Source organism: Euleptes europaea, chromosome 4 (assembly GCF_029931775.1).
Source record: "Euleptes europaea isolate rEulEur1 chromosome 4, rEulEur1.hap1, whole genome shotgun sequence".
Lineage (NCBI taxonomy): Eukaryota > Metazoa > Chordata > Lepidosauria > Squamata > Sphaerodactylidae > Euleptes > Euleptes europaea.
The window spans coordinates 10,770,413-10,789,648 of record NC_079315.1 but is presented as its reverse complement, the minus strand read 5'-3'; the positions used below and the strand labels follow the sequence as shown (position 1 = coordinate 10,789,648).

The 19,236-nt window shown below is 48.2% G+C and overlaps 1 protein-coding gene across 1 annotated transcript in view; it reads left to right on the top strand.

Moving 5' to 3' along the window:
• Positions 1-1,229: 1,229 nt before the first annotated feature.
• Positions 1,230-19,236, top strand: part of PTPN6 (protein tyrosine phosphatase non-receptor type 6) — a 61,051-nt gene continuing 43,044 nt past the window's right edge. Inside the window, exons 1-2 of the mRNA XM_056848340.1 lie at positions 1,230-1,261; positions 11,164-11,289. Of these exons, the coding sequence (XP_056704318.1) occupies positions 1,248-1,261; positions 11,164-11,289 (140 nt within the window). The 5' untranslated portion in view covers positions 1,230-1,247. The remainder of the gene's footprint in view (positions 1,262-11,163; positions 11,290-19,236) is intronic.

Below are 19,236 nucleotides of genomic sequence, written 5' to 3'. Positions count from 1 at the left end.
CTCCCTCTCCCATAATACTAGAACACAGGGTCATCTGCTAATGCTGGAGGGTGAGAGATTCAAAACACATAAAAGGAAGTATTTTTTCACACTACGCATAGTTAAATGGTGGAACTCCCTGCCCCAGGATGTGGTGATGGCTGCCAGCTTGGACGGCTTTAAGAGGGGAGTGGACATATTCATGGAGGAGAGGAGTATTCATGGCTGTTAGTTAGAATGGATATTAGTCATGCTGCATACCTATTCTCTCTAGTATCAGAGGAGCATGCCTATAATTTTGGGTGCGGTGGAACACAGGCAGGATAATGCTGCTGCAGTTATCTTGCTTGTGGGCTTCTTAGAGGCACCTGGTTGGCCACTGTGTGGACAGACTGCTGGACTTGATGGGTCTTGGTCTGATCCAGCAGGGCTTTCTTATGTTCTTATGTGACAAAAGAAACCTTTACCTGAGGAAGGTGTGGAAGGTGACAAAAGAAACCTTTACCTGAGGAAGGTGTGGAAGGTGACAAATGACTATGTCAAAGCATAGAAGTTGCAATTTTTTGGCAACATCTGGTCCTGGGGAGGGGTGGCATCTAAATTTTTCTAAAGCAGTAGATATATCGTGCAAGGCTTTTGAAAAAGTCACTCTGAATTCGATTGACGGGAGATTATTAATTTTTTATGTGGCAAGATAGTTTTATGAAATTGTGAATCACCCTGAATTCAAAAAAGGAAGTTAGTAGTTCCTAAATTTATAATTGGGGGGTGGGGGGCTGTGGAAGAGTAAAAAGTAACCTTTAGGTGTGGAATGTGACAATAATGTGAAAAGTAACAAGTAACTTTTTTGGCTGGATCTTAGAGGTCGAGCGATACAGCACTGTCTTAAATTGTTCGGGACGGGGCAAATTTTACAATCTTGGCATGTAAATGTCTCGGGGGAAATCCACGGTAATAGTTCTTGCCAGTACGCCAAAGATTGTTAGAACAGAGGGCTTAATTTGCAATATATATATTTTTCCATATAGTGTTGTCTTGTGTAGTTTAAAACAGTTGCAATAAAGATTAAACAAAACAAAAAACCCCGCAAGGTGGCTTTCGTGTTCCTAGCAACCTAAGATCCTTTTCTCAATTGAATTTAATAGTGTCCACATTGTTTCTGTTCTTTTCTTTATTCCCCCCCCCCCTTCAGAAGGACTGTGGGCTGCAGGATCCTACCAGCTCAGACTTTCTTAGCGGGGGGTGGGGGCCCTGCATCAGGGATCCTGATGCCATCCTGCAGGTAAGTTTCATCCCAGGATATTGCCTGACTTTTTGTGTAGAGGATGGGAGGGGGGGAAAGGATCCTTCATTGGCGAGATAATGTGAGGGAGGGGAACCCAAAGCTCTAACGAAACCCAGGCTGGAAGTTTTCATTAGCCGGAGGGGATGATAGTGGGGCCGAACTAATAAGTTCAATTCAATTCAATACCTTTATTGGCATATTGGTTACAATAACAATCGTATGAAAGGATATCCAATAATAAAATATACAATAAATAAATAAATAAAAATTCATAGAAGCCATCGGGTAAGTTATGCTTAGTTCCTCGAATTCTCATGGGCAGCTAAAAGAAACTTTGCTACCTTCTCTGAGATGACGATAAAAGTTTATTCTTTGTGGCCGAAGGCCATCACAATCTTATCATACAAAACATTAAAATAAGATTAAAATAACATGCAATAACTTTAAAACAGTCTGACCCCCCCCCCCCAAGAAGCTAGTAATTAAATATGTTAAACACCCTGATTAAAAACAGCTTTAGCTCGGATTTTCTTGGCTGCTAAAGCAAAGAGTGACATTTTGTAGGATTAATCAGGATTGGCGTCTGATAGGAGAAAGAGCAGCTTCTCTGTGGTACAAGAGTGCCGGTCAGCCAAAAGGAAAGCCACTGTGTCTTTTGCAGAGAGATATAAGATGCCTTTTATCAGCGATTAAATGTAAACTTCCCGTAAATACATATAATAAGCATCATGGAGCAGTACTTGAAGTCTTTGCCTCTGGGAGGTTCTGCGGACATGGGCAAGTCCGATTGCAGACCGGGATGTTCTTAAATCTGCCCCAAAGGATTTCAGACGGAAAGATGTTTAGACGCGCTAGCACGAAAGCCCGTAGGAGTTGTGACCAGGAAGTTAAAACGGGCCAGGAAAAAGCAAGACAGGGCATCACTGCATGCCAGCAATTCAGCGCCCACTTGAATGGCCCTGCAGTGTGGGTAGAGCTACAGGGGCTTGGCACAAGTTGCTTCTGCTTGCCAGCAGCCTTGAGAACATAAGAAAAGCCCTGCTGGATCAGACCCAGGCCCATCAAGTCCAGAAGTCAGTTCACACAGTGGCCAACCAGGTGCCTCTAGGAAGCCCCCAAACAAGACGACTGCAGCAGCATTCCCCTGCCCGTGTTCATAGCTTGTTGTGCTGTGGATCGATGTTTCCTGTTTGCTCTTTTCCTCCTCTCTTGTAATAAAAATATAACCAGTGGATTACAGTGCAAAGCAGGTTTGAGAGATAAGGATGGAGATAAGGTGCTTGAGACCAATATTTGAATGGCCTTATAAACACTCTTTATATACTTCACACAAGCGCTAATTAGCGTCTGACGGTCACCTCTCTAAGCAGCCACTGTTTGCATTCTGTTTTGCAAATGAGTTCGTTCTCCCAGCAAAATAGCAGAGCATATGCTTTGCCTGCAGAAGGTCCCCATCTCAATCGCCGGCCGCTCCAAGTATCCTGGAAGCTTGCCGGGTGGTTTTAGAATCATAGAATCATAGAGTTGGAAGGTACCACCAGGGTCATCTAGTCCAACCCCCTGCACAATGCAGGAAATTCACAGCTACCTCCCCACCACACCCCCAGAGGCCCCTACTCCATGCCAAGAAGCTGGCCAAGATGCCCTCCCTCTCATGAAGTGCCTAAGGTCATAGAATCAGCGTTGCTGACAGATGGCCATCAAACCTCTTCTTAAAAACCTCCAGGGAAGGAGAGCTCACCATCTCCTGAGGGAGCCTGTTCCACTGAGGAACCACTCTGACTGTTAGAAAATTCTTCCTGATGTTTAGACGGAAACTCTCTTGATTTAATTTCAACCCGTCGGTTCTGGTCCGAACTGGGGCAACAGAAAACAACTCGGCACCCTCCTCTATATTCATCGCTTCAAGTACTTGAAGATGGTTATCATATCCACTCTCAGTCTTCTCCTCTCCATGCTAAACATACCCAGCTCCTTCAACTGTTCCTCATAGGACTTGGTCTCCAGACCCCTTACCTTCTTTGTTGCCCTCCAGCTTGTTCCAGCTTGTCTGCATCTTTTGGGCCAAGTCATACATTCTCGATCCTGGCAAGTATTTGGAAATGGAGACCTCCAAGGAATACCAGGGCCATGAGATGGAGTCAGACAATGGCAAACCATCTCTGAATGTCTCTTGCCTTGAAAACCCTACGGGGTTGCCATAAGTCAGCTGTGACTTGACAGGGGGTGGGGGAAATTCAATCAACCAGCCAGCAAATTGTGTGTGTGTTAAGTGCCGTCAAGTTGCTTCTGACTCATGGCAATCCTATGAATGAAAGTTTTCCAAAATGTCCTATCTTTGACAGCCTTGCTCAGATCTTGCAAACTGATGGCTGTGGCTTCCTTTATTGAGTCAGTCCATCTCTTGTTGGGTCTTCCTCTTTTCCTGCTGCCGTCAACTTTTCCTAGCATTACTGTCTTTTCCAGTGATAATATAACATTTGAATCTAAAGCAAAGGTACCTAGTAAAACAGAATAATGTTGTGGGTTGCACTGATTACAGGTATGCAGAAAACTATTCAATCAATCAGCAAGTGAGTACAAAATATGACAAAACAATTCAATCTAACAGCAAAATAGCCACCGTGGTGTAGTGGTTAAGACCGGTGGTTTGGAGTGTTGGACTCTGACCTGGAGAACCAGGTTTGATTCCCCACTCCTCCACATGAGTGGCGGAGGCTAATCTGGTGAAATGTGTTGGTTTCCTCACTCCTACACACGAAGCCTGCTGGGTGACCTTGGGCTAGTCACAGCTCTGGTAGAGCTCTCTCAGCCCCACCTACCTCACAGGGTGTCTGTTGTGGGGAGGGGAAGGGAAGGTGATTGTAAGCCGGTTTGATTCTGCCTTAAGTGGCAGAGAAAGTCGGCATATAAAAACCAACTCGTTGTCTTCTTCATAAAGCAAAATGCAATGGATTGAAGAATTGGAAAAACAACAAAAGCGAACAAAAAAAACCCTTTCTAAAGCAACAAAACAATCAATGTAGGTAACATTGCACTACACTAATGCAGTGGAGTGGTTAGAGCAGGGGTGTCAAACATAAGCCCCATGGCCGGATCTGGCCCCTTAACCAGCCTGTGAGCCAGCTGAGGCAACCTCCCACCCCCCACTCTCGATGTGGGCTGGCGAGGCCTGGCCCGGCCTGACCGTGACATTTATATGTTTTATATCCAGCCCTCGTAACAATTGAGTTTGACACCCCCGGGTTAGAGAGTTGGACCAGGATTTGGGAGAACCAGGTTGGAATTCCCACTCTGCCATGGAAACTTGCTGGGTGAACTTGGGCCGGTCACCCACTCTCAGCCTAACCTACTTCACAGGGTTGGTGTGAGGATAAAATGGAGGGGAGAAGTATGTAAGTCACCATGGGTCCCCACGGGGGAGAAAAGTGGGGTATAAATGGAGTAAATAAAATAATAAAACATATCCCATATATAAAACAAATCAGTCTAACAGCAAGATGCTAAACAAAACACATGTCATAGAGCTGGAACCGAAAAATTGTTGTCTAAGGCAACCAGACAATCAGTGTAGGAAAAAGGAGGCGCTGTGGCTCACTGGTGGAGCATTTGCTTGGTATGCAGAAGGTCCCAGGTTCAATCCCCAGCATCTCTAGTTAGAAGGAGAGGCATGATAGAGGTCTATGAAATTATGCCATGGTGTGGAAAGAGTGGACAGGGAGAAGCTTTTCTCCCTCTTATAATACCAGAACGCTTGGTCATCTGCTGAAGCTGGAGGGTGAGAGATTCAAAACAGATGAAAGGAAGTATTTCGTCACACAATGCTTAGTTAAACTGTGGAACTCCCCGCCCCAGGATGTGGTGATGGCTGCCAACTTGGAAGGCTTGAAGAGGGGAGTGGACATGTTCATGGAGGAGAGGGCTATCCATGGGAACGACCCTGAGCCAAATGCCCCCTCTCGGCTGCTTTTGTTTACATTTCAAAGGGGTTTATTGGTCTCCTGATGTCACAACCCAGCGTGACTCTCACTTTCTCCTTCCATGTGACCTTATGTTGCCCTTTTTTGCTTTCCTGTGTTACATGACAGGAAGAGAGATGACATCTTTTCTGGAAATTGTACAAATTGGCTTTGTTCACTTCGTGAATTTCATTTGCATGCGACAGAAATGATGCCGTCCATATTTGGGAGGCTTGGGTACAGCGGCCCTGTTCTCTGTCTCATGGGAGAAGAATCTTCCATAAAAGATGATAGTCCTTTCAGTTTCCTCATACTGAGTTCCTTGAAGACATCCGTTTAAAAGGGCAGTTCGTACGTGTGTCTCGTTAATCGGTTTGATCATCTTGTCCTCTGTTTGGGGCAAGAATAGAAGGGAATTAGAATCATAGAATTATAGAGTTGGAAGGGACCACCAGGGTCATCTAGTCCAACCCCCTGCACAATGCAGGAAATTCACAACTACCTCCCCACCACATCCCCAGAGGCCCCTACTACCTGCCCAGACATTGGCCAAGATGCCCTCCCTCTCATGAACTGCCTAAATTCATAGAATCTGCATTGCTGACAGATGGCCATCTAGCCTCTTAAAAATTGCAACTCACAGGGCTGCCTTAGAAGGTAAAGAAATGGCAGGTGGTTTAGGCTGGTCTAAGACTTGATATGGTGGAAGCTGGTTCCTCCACCTATAAATTAGAGCAGGTGTCCCCAATCTTTTTGAGCCAGCAGGCACCTTTGGGATTCTGATGCAGTGTGGTGGGCACAGGCATAAAATGGCTGCCACAGGATGCAGAGCCAGCCATCAAAGGATCCTTGTGACGACAGATGGAAGGGGTGAGCCTGGCTCAGTGGTTAGGGTTGCCAACCTCCAGGTAATCAGTACAGGAGTGAAAAACACATATAGGTGCAAAGAATGTTATATGCTACTGTGTCTAATATAATACGCACTCATAAATACACAAAATGAACCACACATACAATTATACCATGCACAAACATACAAAACCATCTCAAGGATGGTGGTAACCAGGAACAGTTCAATTCAAAAGTGCAATGTCTCTCAAAGTATGTACATCATTCTTCTGTGTTCGTCTCATGCAGGTAAGTGAGCAATTATAACAGAAATTAAATATTCAAGGAGGAATAACTTCATGGAGGATACGGCCGTTTCAAATTCTTTGCAATTGAATTCTTCATCAGTCCTTCCTATTATAATATGCAATAATAATTTTAAAATACAAAATTGATTATATTTCTATATGCATATAATGCATTTACAATATTAATTTACAAAAATTATATAATAAATACATACAAAAATACTTACAAGCATGTTCCTCTTATATTGCACATCTTAGTAATAAATTTCAAAGTGCTGTATACAGATCAGTACCCACGAAGGGTAACATTCACATGGCTACATTTGTGAATGTTACCCTTCGTGGGAACTGATCTGTATACAGCACTTTAAATATTGTAAATGCATTATACACATTATACACATTTTGTGTATTTATGAGTGCGTATTCTATTAGACACAGTAGCATATAAACATTCTTAGCACCTATATGTGTTTTTCGCTCCTGTACTGATTTCCTTATCTCCCAATACCAGTACAGTGGTGTCCATTTTCTCCCCCAACCTCCAGGTAATAGCAGAAGATCTCCTGCTATTACAACTGATTTCCAGCCGATAGAAATCAGTTCACCTGGAGAAAATGGCCACTTTGGCAATTGGACTCTATGGCATTGAAGTTCCTCCCCTCCCGAAACCCCACCCTCCTCAGGCTCCGCCCAAAAAACCTCCCGCCTGTTGTGAAGAGGGACCTGGCAACCCTATCAGCGGTAGAGCCTCTGCTTGGCATGCAGAAGGTCCCAGGTTCAACCCCCGGCATCTCCAGTTAAAGGGACTAGGCAAGTAGGTGATGTGAAGAAAGACCTCTGCCTGAGGCCCTGGAGAGCCACTGCCAGTCTGAGTAGACAATACTGACTTGGATGGACCAAGGGTCTGATTCAGAATAAGGCAGCGTCTTGTGTGTGCGCTGCTGCCAAAGCAACATTTTTAAAAATCTGCACAGCCAATCAAATGCCCAATTGCCCATCTGAAGCAATGTTGGGCAAAATCCCCACCCACTTTCTAAAAAGACTTGGCGGGCACCAGGAAAGGCGTTGGTAAGCGCCATGGCGCCCACGGACTCCACACTGGGGACCTGTGAATTAGAGGATGCACCCTGATCTGACAGACCCTTTTCCTTCAAGCTCTTTGGGAAAGAAGCAGTGGAGAGAAAGCTGAGATCGGCAGGTCTAGGCTTGGATTTTGCATAGTCCAGAGAAACAAGAGGGTTGGATCCAGACTAAATTTTCTGCTATAGTCTCTACCAGCTCCCCCTTCCTGCTGAATAATAATTAAATGCTGTCAAGTTGCAACTGATTCATGGTGACCCCTCATGGGGTTTTCAAACCAAGAGGCGAGCAGAAGTGTTTTGCCCTTGCCTTCCTCTGCATAGCAACCCTTGTCTTCTTTGGTGGTCTCCCTTCCAAGTACTAACCACAGTTGACTCTCCTGAGCTTCCAGGGTCTAATGAGCTTAGGCTAGTCTGGGCTATTCCTGGTAAAGACCCCCATTTTCCCCTTTGTGCTCTTCCTGTCCCACAGGAACAGCCATTTAGGGGAGACCAATGGTGGGCGAGGCAGGAAAGTTTGATTCTACTTACGTTAGTAGAAAAAAATTAGTCTGGATTCGACCCAGGGGCTGTCCCTGAGGGGTCTGAGTAACACCACATGCCAAGTGGTTAACTTACCAAGGTATGCCCATAGGCCGCTGGATATTTCCATTGTCTGTTCTGTTCACGTCAAGCAATGAGGATGTGGGGACGGCTTCCAACTTGGAAGGCTTGAAGAGGGGAGTGGATGTGTTCATGGAGGAGAGGGCTATCCATGGCTGCTAGTCAAAACGGATACTAGTCATGATGCAGACCTATTCTCTCCAGGATCAGAGAAGCAGGCCCATTATATAAGGTGCTGTGGAACACAGGCAGGATAAATGCTGCTGCAGTCGTCTTGTTTGTGGGCTTCCTAGAGGCACCTGGTTGGCCACTGTGTGAACAGACTGCTGGATTTGATGGGCCTTAGTCTGATCCAGCATGGCTTTTCTTATATTCTTATTATAATTATATGTATTTATATTAGGTGCTGTGGAACACAGGCAGGATAATGCTGCTGCAGTCGTCTTGTTTGTGGGCTTCCTAGAAGTACCTGGTTGGCCACTGTGTGAACTAGACTGCTGGACTTGATGGGCCTTGGTCTGATCCAGCAGGGCTTTTCTTATGTTCTTATGTTCCTATGATAATTACATTAGGTGCTGTGGAACACAGGCCAGATGCTGCTGCAGTTGTCTTGTTCATGGGCTTCCTAGAGGCACCCAGTTGGCCACTCTGTGAACAGTCTGCTGGACTTGATGGGCCTTGGTCTGATCCAGCAAGGCCTTTCTTATGTTCTTATGACACCTTTGTAGTCTGGAGATCAGTTGTAATTCTGGAAGAACTCCTGGTCTCACATGAAGATTGGTAACCCTAGTGGTACTCAATATCTGTTCACCAAATTCCCAAAGCGCCCACTGGTTTAGCAAGGACAGGGACCCCTGGTTTAGGAAGTTCAGGTTTGGCGAGGGGGGTCTTTTGGATTCACCACGCCTTTGGAGTTCAGCGGCCATGGCAGTCCGACTGTGCCGGCTTCTCCACAAGGGAGCCACGTTGCGCTTGTCAGACTCCTGCGGGCAAAAATATGAAGTTATAAAACCCCAGACCAAGAAATCAAGGGTAGGAGGGACGGTCGGCGGAGGAGAAAGAGACGAAAGGAGAAGGAAGAGACGAAAGGAGAAGGAAGGGCCTGCCACGCAGCTTGCTTTCGACAGAGACTGGCGATAAGTTAGAGAGGCTTCCTCTTCCTGTAAGAGCGAGCAGCTACTCTGCGTGGTGCCTTTGCCTCGGTTCTGCCTGCCCATCTGTACCCACCATCGTGGGCAGACAGTGGAGCAGGCCACAGGAAGGCAGAGGAAATGTGCGTGGCAGAGGGACGCAGGCACGGAAGGAGTGCTTAAGAGCTAGGAAGGCTCTCTCGAGATATTAGACGCTCACTTCTCCTTTATCCGAAAACGGAGCTTCTCCAGTTGGCTTTGACTGTCCTTCTGACGCTGCCTGCCGCCACCCGACGATAATGAGGTAAGGAGAGAGCTGTGGGGTGCCCGGTTGCCCCCTCTCTGCCCCACACTTTGAAAGGTGTCCTCCGGGGACTAGAGCTGGGGAGGACTTCGTACATGCAATGTGTTAGGGGCTGGAGGGGGAACCATTCTGTTAGTTGCAACTGGCTGGCTGTGGCCTGTGGGGTAGAGATCAAGATGGGTGGCTTCGCCCCCTAGCTAGTGGCCTGTGGGGTAGAGATTGGCTGTGGCCTATGGGGTAGAAGAAGAGTTGGTTTTTATATGCCGACTTTCTCCACCACTTAAGGGAGAATCAAACCAGCTTACAATCTCCTTCCCTTCCCCTCCCCACAACAGACGCCCTGTGAGTTAGGTGGGGCTGAGAGAGCTCTGAGAGAACTGTGACTAGCCCAAGGTCACCAAGCTGAATTCATGTGGAGGAGTTCTCCAGATTAGAGTCCACCACTCCAAACCACCACTCTGAACCACTACACACACCGGGCAGAGATCGAGATGGTTGGCTTCACCCCCTAGCCAGGCTCGCTCCCCACATCTCTAGATTTACCACCTGGTTTACTGAACCGGCTCCTGTGTTTTTTAACAGCTGCTCAACATGCAGATATTTAGACATTAAGTGCTGTGGAACACAGGCAGGACAACGCTGCTGCAGTCTTCTTGTTTGGGGGCTTCCTAGAGGCCCCTGGTTGGCCACTGGGTGAACAGACTGCTGGACTTGATGGGCCTGGGTCTGATCCAGCATGGCTTTTCTTATGTTCTTATGTCTTGCTTGTGGGCTTCCTAGAGGCCCCTGGTTGGCCACTGGGTGAACAGACTGCTGGACATGATGGGCCTGGGTCTGATCCAGCAGGGCCTTTCTTATGTTCTTATATAGAAGGGGAGGTCTTTCCCACCATGGGAAAAGATGTGCACCTATGATATTTGTATGCATGCTTTTCAAGGCCAGAAAGCACAGGGTCAGAATTACAACTGATCTCCAGACTACAGAGATCAGTTCTGTGGAGAAAACGGGTCCTTTGAAGGGGCGGACTCTATGGCATTATACCCTGCTGAGGTCCCTCTCCAAACCCCGCCCTCCTAGGGTTGCCAGCCTCCAGGTAGTAGCTGGAGATCTGCTATTACAACTAATCTCCAGCCGATAGAGATCAGTTCCCGTGGAGAAAATGGCTGCTTTGGCAATTGGACTCTATGGCATCGAAGTCCCTCCCCTCCCCAAACCCCGCCCTCCTCAGGCTCTGCCCCAGAAACCTCCAGGTATTTCCCAACCTGGAGCTGGCAACCCTAGCCTGCATTCACGGACATGCATGTTTGAACCAGGGCTCAGCTGGACCTGTAGAGAGGGAAAAGGGGTACAGGAAGAACTTGAGGTGTTTTCAGACTCTTGGCCATCTGTCAGCAGTGCTGATTCTAAGGCAGTTCATGAGAGGGAGGGCATCTTGGCCATCTTCTGGGCATGGAGTAGGGGTCACTGGGTGTGTGTGGGGGAGGTAGATGTGAAATTCCTGCATTGGGCAGGGGGTTGGACTAGATGACACTGTTGGTCCCTTCCAACTCTATGATTCTATGATTCTTCTGGGTTTGGGCTAGAGTCCTGAGGGTCTCTTCCATGTGAAACACCGGATGGTCCATCCCTCTCTCCCTTTCCCCAACTGTCCTAATTCTCTCCCTTTTGCTCTCCCCCACTCCAAGCAGGTGGTTCCACCGCGACCTTAGTGGCATAGATGCTGAGGCCTTGCTCAAAGCGCGAGGAGTCCACGGCAGTTTCTTGGCCCGGCCGAGTCGGAAGAACAAGGGCGATTTCTCTCTCTCTGTCAGGTAACTGGCCAGCGGTTCGGTCTCCAAACCCTCCCCGGTGATGTCTCCTTTCCACGGGGCTCTCTGCTGTCTGTCCCTCTTTCTGCTCTCACTACCCGCAAAGTCTTGCACAAACGGAGAGGGAACTGTTCTGGTAGCTGAGTCTGGCCGGCTGGCGGTGGCCTTGGGGAAGGGAGCGTTTCCTCATTGGTCTGTTTCCATATTTCTGTTTTAAAATATCCAGAGAACTGGGAGGAAAATTGGAATAGGGACTCAAAGGGAAGTGGGGGGGACTAGGGGTGCCAGCCTCCAGGTGGGACCTGGGGACCCCCCCAACATGACAGCTTATCTCCAGACTACAGAGATCAGTAGGGTTGCCCACCTCCAGGTACTAGCTGGAGATCTCCTGCTATTACAAGTGATCTCCAGCCGCTAGAGATCAGTTCACCTGGAGAAAATGGCCTCTTTGACAATTGGACTCTATGGCTTTGAAGTCCCTCCCTGCTATTACAACTGATCTCCAGCTGATAGAGATCAGTTCACCTGGAGAAAATGGCATCTTTGGCAATTAGACTTTATGGAATTGAACTCCCTCCCCAAACCCCGCCCTCCTCAAGCTAAGCCCCAAAACTCCCACCAGTGGTGAAGAGGGACCTGGCGGTCCTAGAGATCAGTTCTCCTGGAGAACATGGGTGCTTTGGAGGGTGGACTGTATGGCATTATACCCTACTGAGGCCCCTGCCTTCCCCGGGCTCCACCCCAAAATCTCCAGGAGTTTCCCAGCCTGGATCTGGCAACCCTACCCACCATCCCCCACCGGTGGCGGGGGGGACGGGGACCTGGTAACCTTTGGGGAGACAGAGGGTAGGTGGAGGTGAAGGAAGTGGTGGAGGTTGGGCTACCTGGAGCTTGCTCTTTTCCCTTTAAGGCTGCCAGACCTGGAAATCATACACATCGTGGTGCTGATGCAGGCATGGGGGGGTGGAGGTGAAGGCACTCACTCACAAAGCTGCCTTATGATGAATCAGACCATCAGTCCAGCATGGTGTCGTGGTTAAGAGCGGTGGACTCCAATCTGGAGAACCGGGTTCGATTCTCCACTCCTTCACATGTGCGACAGACTCCAATCTGGAGAACCGGGTTTGATTCCCCACTCCTATGCATGAAGCCAGCTGGGTGACCTTGGGATAGTCACAGCTCTATTAGAGCTCTCTCAGCCCCACCTACCTCACAAGGCATCTGTTGTGGGGAGGGGAAGGGAAGGTGATTGTAAGCCGGATTGATTCTCCCTTAAGTGGTAGAGAAAGTCGGCATTTAAGAACCAACTCTTCTTTTGTCAAGGTCAGTACTGTCTACTCAGAGTGGCAGTGCTTTCAGGCAGAGGTCTTTCACATCATCTGTCGCCTGATCCTTTCTTTTTTTTAACTGGAGGTGCCAGGGATTGAACCTGGGACCTTCTGCATGCCAAGCAGATGCTCTACCACCGAGCCATGGCCCATCCCCAGGGCTAGTAGTAGAACCAGAGGTTGAGGCTCACCTGTTGAGAGCCAGCGTGGTGGTGAGTGGTTAAAAGCGGTGGAGTCTGATCTAGAGAACCAGGTTCAATTCCCCACTCCTCCACATGAGCGGCGGAGGCTAATCTGGTGAACTGCATTTGTTTCCCCACTCCCACACACAAAGCCAGCTGGGTGACCTTGGGCTAGTCAGAGGTCTCTCAGCCCCACCTACTTCACAGGGTGTCTGTTGTGGGGAGGGGAAGGGAAGGCGATTGTAAGCCGGTTTGATTTCCCCTTAAATGGTAGAGAAAGTAGGTGTATGAAAATCAACACTTCTCCTCCTCCTTCTTCTGTTTTTTTTCCCTTCTCTAAAGGGTTGAGGCTGGAACTTCGTTGTGTTTGGTGAGACCCCAAGTTATCTATTCGGTGCTTTAAAAGATTGGCCTGACTCCTGGCCTAACAGTAGTGGTGGGAACTATGATTATACGCAAGCCTATTTCGCTTCAACCGTACTTCTCCCCCTCAGCATCCAAACACTTCCCCAGGGCGATCGCTTCTCGGAAGTTGTTAGGAGCATGCAAAGCCTTTTCCTGGCACTGGGCTCAGGCGGTGATCCTTCCCTCGAGGACTTCCTTCTAAAGCTTCTCTTGCGGCTCCTGGGCTGACGGTCCGGGGCTGGCTCTAGTTTTTCTTTACTGTCACTCTCCCCAGCCTGCTTGGAATGCATGAATCCTTTCCCCTCCCTGCCCAATTTAGCACGTTTTCTTAAATTCTTCCGGCTTCCCTCCATGCTCCTCTGATACCCAAAATGGGGCTCAGGTTCATCTGCCTGGCGCTGTTTTGAGACCAATTACAACACACACTTAGTGGAAGGAAGAAGAAGAGTTGGTTTTTCTCTACTGCTTAAGGAAGAATCAAACCGGCTTAAAATCTCCTTCCCTCCCCCTCCCCACAACAGACACCCTGTGAGGTAGGTGGGGCTGAGAGAGCTCTAAGGGAGCCATGACTAGCCCAAGGTCACCCAGGTGGCTTCATGTGGAGGAGTGGGGAAACAAATCCAGTTTACCAGATTGGCCTCCGCCGCTCATGTGGAGGAGTGGGGAATCAAACCCGGTTCTCCAGATCAGAGTCCACTGCTCCAAACCACCGCTCTTAACCACTACACCACAATGAATAAGTAAAGTTTATTCGTGGTCACAAACAGACTGACACAAGGGAGTCATCTCCACAGCTTGCGTAAGGAGACAATAGATGTGCATTCCATTTTATACCTTGGTAAATTTGCCATTTCATTGGCTTAATACATAACGTTACATCTCATTCCCAACACACCTCTTAGTCCATAGTTGGTCATCAGTTCTGCTTATTTACCTGGTCTCCAACCCCTGTGTCTTTTCAACCTTGTTATCTGCTTGGATGACACATTCCCCCTGAAGTACCCATTACAGTAACTAGTACTCATTTCTTCTTGGCCCTTCTCTCAGCTATCCCATCCTACTCCTTTTTTTTTCTGAAGAAGAAGAGTTGGTTTTTACGTGTCGACTTTCTCTACCACTTAAGGGAGACTCAAACCGGCTTACAATCTCCTTCCCTTCCCCTCTCTGCAACAGACACCCTGTGAAGTAGGTGGGACTGAGAGAGCTGTGACTAGCCCAAGGTCACCCACCTGGCTTCATGTGTAGGAGCAGGTAAACAAATCCAGTTCACCAGATTAGCCTGTGCCGCTCATGTGGAGGAGTGGGGGATCAAACCTGCTTCTCCAGATCAGAGTCCACCGCTCCAAACCACCGCTCTTAACCACTACACCATGCTGGTTTCTGTTCACACAAAGATTCCTCTTTTCTAGCCTGAATATACTTCTTGACAATCACTAGCCAATTCTAACATATCTTAATAAAGCATACCATATATGCACACAGCACTGATGTTTATAATAATTCCTTCCATTTTACTATGTAATATATATTTTCTCATACTATCACCTCTAATGCCTGAAGAACCTTCAAGGGCTGTGGATCCCTCAGCATCTCCAGTTAAAAGGATCAGGTGGGAAGTGATGTGAAAGAACCATAGAGTTGGAAGGGGACACCAGGGTCATCTAGTCCAACCCCCTGCACAATGCAGGAAATTCACAACTACCTCCCCCCACCCCCGCAGGACCCTAGTGACCCCTTCTCCATGACCAAAAGATGGCAAAAAAAAACCCCTCCAGGATCCCTGGCCAATCTGGCCTGGAGGAAAATGCTTCCTGACTCCAAAATGGCAATCAGCTTTACCTTAGGCATGTAAGAAAGGGCCATGAGAGCCAGCACTGACACAACCCTCCCTGCCCTCCCTCTCATGATCAAGGACATAGAATCAGCATTGCTGACAGATGGCCATCTAGCCTCTGCTTAAAAACCTCCAGGGAAGGAGAGCTCACCACCTCCCGAGGAAGCCTATTCCACTGAGGAACCGCTTTGTGAGAATAGGCTTGGAGGGCTTTAAGAGGGGAGTGGACATATTCATGGAGGAAAGGGGTGTTCATGGCTATTAGTTAGAATGGATACTAGTCATGCTGCATACCTATTCTCTCTAGTATCAGAGGAGCATGCCTATTATTTTGGGTGCGGTGGAACACAGGCAGGATGGTGCTGCTGCAGTCGTCTTGTTGGTGGCTTCCTAGAGGCACCTGGTTGGCCCCTGTATGAACAGACTGCTGGACTTGATGGGCCTTGGTCTGATCCAGCAGGGCCTTTCTTATGTTCTTAAAGTTCTTCCCAATGTTTATCCAGACACTCTTTTTTTAATTTCAACCTGATGGTTCTGGTCTGACCTTTTCCCTGAGCCACCACCAGTCAGAGTAGACAGTCCTGACGTTGATAGACCAAAGGTGTCAGTGGAAGGCAATGGGAGGCATCGGGAGTCAGCGGTAGAGAGTCTGGTTTGCATGCAGAAGGGCTTGGGTTCAATCCCCAGCCTCTTCAGTTACAAAGGCCAAGTAGCAGGTGACATGAAAGACTTTTCACCTGCACCCGGGAGGGCCATCACACATCAAAACAGACATAAGATAGTAAGAAAAGCCCTGCTGGATCAGACCCATCAAGTCCAGCAGTTTGTTTTATGCCATTAAAGGTTTTGGTATAATTAGGAGCCCCGTGGCACAGAGTGGTAAGCTGCAGTACTGCAGTCCAAACTCTGCTCACGACCTGAGTTCGATCCCGACGGAAGTCGGTTTCAGGTAGCCGGCTCAAGGTTGACTCAGCCTTCCATCCTTCCAAGGTCGGTAAAATGAGTACCCAGCTTGCTGGGGGTAAAAAGATGATGACTGGGGAAGGCACTGGCAAACCACCCCGCAAACAAAGTCTGCCTAGTAAACGTCAGGATGTGACGTCACCCCATGGGTCAGGAATGACCCGGTGCTTGCACAGGGGACCTTTACCTTACCTATTGGTATAATTATAATAAGATCGTAAGAAAAGCCCTGCTGGATCAGACCCAGGCCCATCAAGTCCAGCAGTCTGTCCACACAGTGGCCAACCAGGTGCCTCTAGGAAGCCCACAAACAAGACGACTGCAGCAGCATTGTCCTGCCTGTGTTCCACAGCACCTAATATAATAGGCCTGCTCCTTTGATACTAGAGAGAATAGGAATGCATCATGATTAGTATCTATTTTGACTAGTAGCCATGGATAGCCCTATCCTCCATGAACATGTCCACTCCCCTCTTAAAGCCTTCCAAGTTGGCAGCCATCACCACATCCTGGGACAGGGAGTCCAACAATTTAACTTTGCGTTGTGTGAAGAAATACTTTCTGACCCTGATAGAACAATGGCATAATTCAGTATAAGGCCCGTCTATGTATTTAAATGTGCTTTTAGTTTTGACTTAGGCGAAATCTGGTGACAACCTAGCTTTATTTTCAAAGGCTTTCACTGTCAGAGTTCATTGGTTCTTGTAGGTTATCCGGGCTGTGTAACCGTGGTCTTGGTATTTTCTTTCCTGATGTTTCGCCAGCAGCTGTGGCAGGCATCTTCAGAGGAGTAACACTGAAGGAGTAACACTGTCCTTCAGTGTGACTCCTCTGAAGATGCCTGCCACAGCTGCTGGCGAAACGTCAGGAAAGAAAATACCAAGACCACGGTTACACAGCCCCGATAACCTACAAGAATTAGCTTTATTTATTTTATTTTATTGTCTCAATTTAATACCCCGCTCTCCCTAGCCGAGACTGGGCTCAGAGCTGCTTTGTACAGAACCCTCCCGAGAAATGTTACTGGAAGAAACATTGCAGAAAACCTTTATTTTTCCCACCAAGGTTCCCTGGATCCCACACCCAAGGAAGTACCACATCGCGAGGGGCCTTTTACCACTCAAATTCCCAGTTTGAGTGGTAAAAGGCTCCTTGCGATGTGGCGCTTTTGGGTGTAAACATTGCAAGTGAGTTTGAGTGGTAAAAGGCCCCTCGCGCTGTGGCGCTTCCGGGTGTAAACTGGAAGTGACGTGCTGCAGTGTGCAGGCGCGCATGCACGTTTGCCCGCCAACCCGCACCTGGTCAGCGGGCAATGAGGTGAATTGGTGGGTGTTTGCCCACCACCACCGGGCACTCGGCAACCCTATCAATGGTCCAGCTCAAGTTTTGAAAACCTTTTTTGAAAAGGAAAGGGGTAGAAAGACTCCCCCTCATTCCCAAAAGCTGTTCCTAAGTTCTTTTTTTTTTTAATGTAACCTCTAGGCCTGCGGCAAACCCATAAACAGATTTCAGCAGACGGCAAATCCACAAAAGCAGTTTTATTGGTTAGAATCGACAGGTTTCAGAAGCCATATTCAAAAGGACACTAGTAAGGGGCAAAGGCAAGGTACACAGCATATATGGAAGAGCAAAAGGAGATAACTGGTTACCCATGCAACCCCCCCGCTCCCAGAGGCAGGAAGGAGTACTTGGCGATTCCCACAGTATGGGAATCTATGAAGACTAAACACGGGGCATAGACTGGCCTTGGACAGAATAGCACAACAGCACCTGGAAGCAGCACAATCAGACTACCACATACCACCCCCATGGCCTGATCCTGACATTCTGCCCCCCTAAAGACCCCCCCTTCACCCTCCCCCCCATGGGTTTGTGAGGGTCGGCGGCATGGAATTCTTGTACTAAGCGGGGGGCGGAGACATCACAGGCGCGCACCCATTCATCCTGGGCGGGACCAACATGTTTCCAGCGGACCAGGTACTGAAGGGTACCGTAGCGAATGCGAGAATCCAGTATTTTAGCCACTTCAAAATGCTCCTCCCCCGCCCCCCACCATTTCAGGCACTTCAGGTTGTGGTTCAGGATGCCATTTTTGGGAAGGAACATACGGTTTCAAAAGGCTGACATGGAACACAGGATGAATTCTGCATAAGGACTTGGGCAAGGAGAGTTCCACAGCCACTGGATTAATAATCCGGGAAATGGGGAACGGACCCACATACTTGGCACTGAGTTTATCACACGGGCGGGTGGATCGTAGGTTCTTGGTGGACAGATAGACAAGATCCCCCACTTTGCATTCCATACTGGGGGAGCGATGTTTATCAGCCTGAGCTTTGTAACGCTGTTTGGCCTGCTCTAGATTTTTAACCAGCCATGGCCAGGTTGTTTGAATTGAACATACCCATCCGGCCACATCAGCTCCCTCCTCCTCCTCAGAAACATCAATATGACCAGCGGGGCCAAACTCTTTAACATGGATAACCTGGAAAGGGCTGAACCCCGTGGATTGGTGAACCGCATTATTATAAGCATACTCAGCAAAAGGCAACAGGTCTACCCAATCATCTTGATAATAATTAACGTAACAGCGTAAATAGCATTCCAACACCGCATTCACCCATTCAGTTTGACCGTCCGTTTGGGGATGGAAGGCACTAGACAGTCCTTGTTCTACTCCGACCAACTTTAGAAAAGCCTTCCAGAATTTGGCCACAAAAGCTGACCCCCTGTCCGTCACTATCTTGCGCGGAAAAGAATGTAGATGGAAGACATGTGACACAAAGAGGCGGGCCAATTTCGGGGCAGAAGGGATACCTGTGCAGGGTACAAGATGCACCTGTTTCGAAAACAGATCAGTAATCACCCAAAGAACTGTCTTTCCTCCACTAGGGGGTAGGTCCATCATGAAGTCCATTGCAATAACTTCCCATGGTTTGGAGGGAGTCTCTAACGGTTGTAAAAGTCCAGGCGGTTTGCCCTGAGATCGTTTTGGCTGCTGCACATATGGGGCAGCTGCGGATGAAGGAGTCCACATCTGACCGCATTCCCGCCCACCAAAACTGTCTCCGTAGCAAATGCAGTGTCTTGAGAAATCCGAAATGTCCGGCGGTCTTGGCGCCATGAACCAAACCCAAAACCTCCCCCCGCAATGTTTTTGGAGCATACAATTTAGAATCTTTGTACCAAAACTCCCTGCGTTTAATTAGAGTAGCTGGAAGGGTCTGCGAGGACAGTT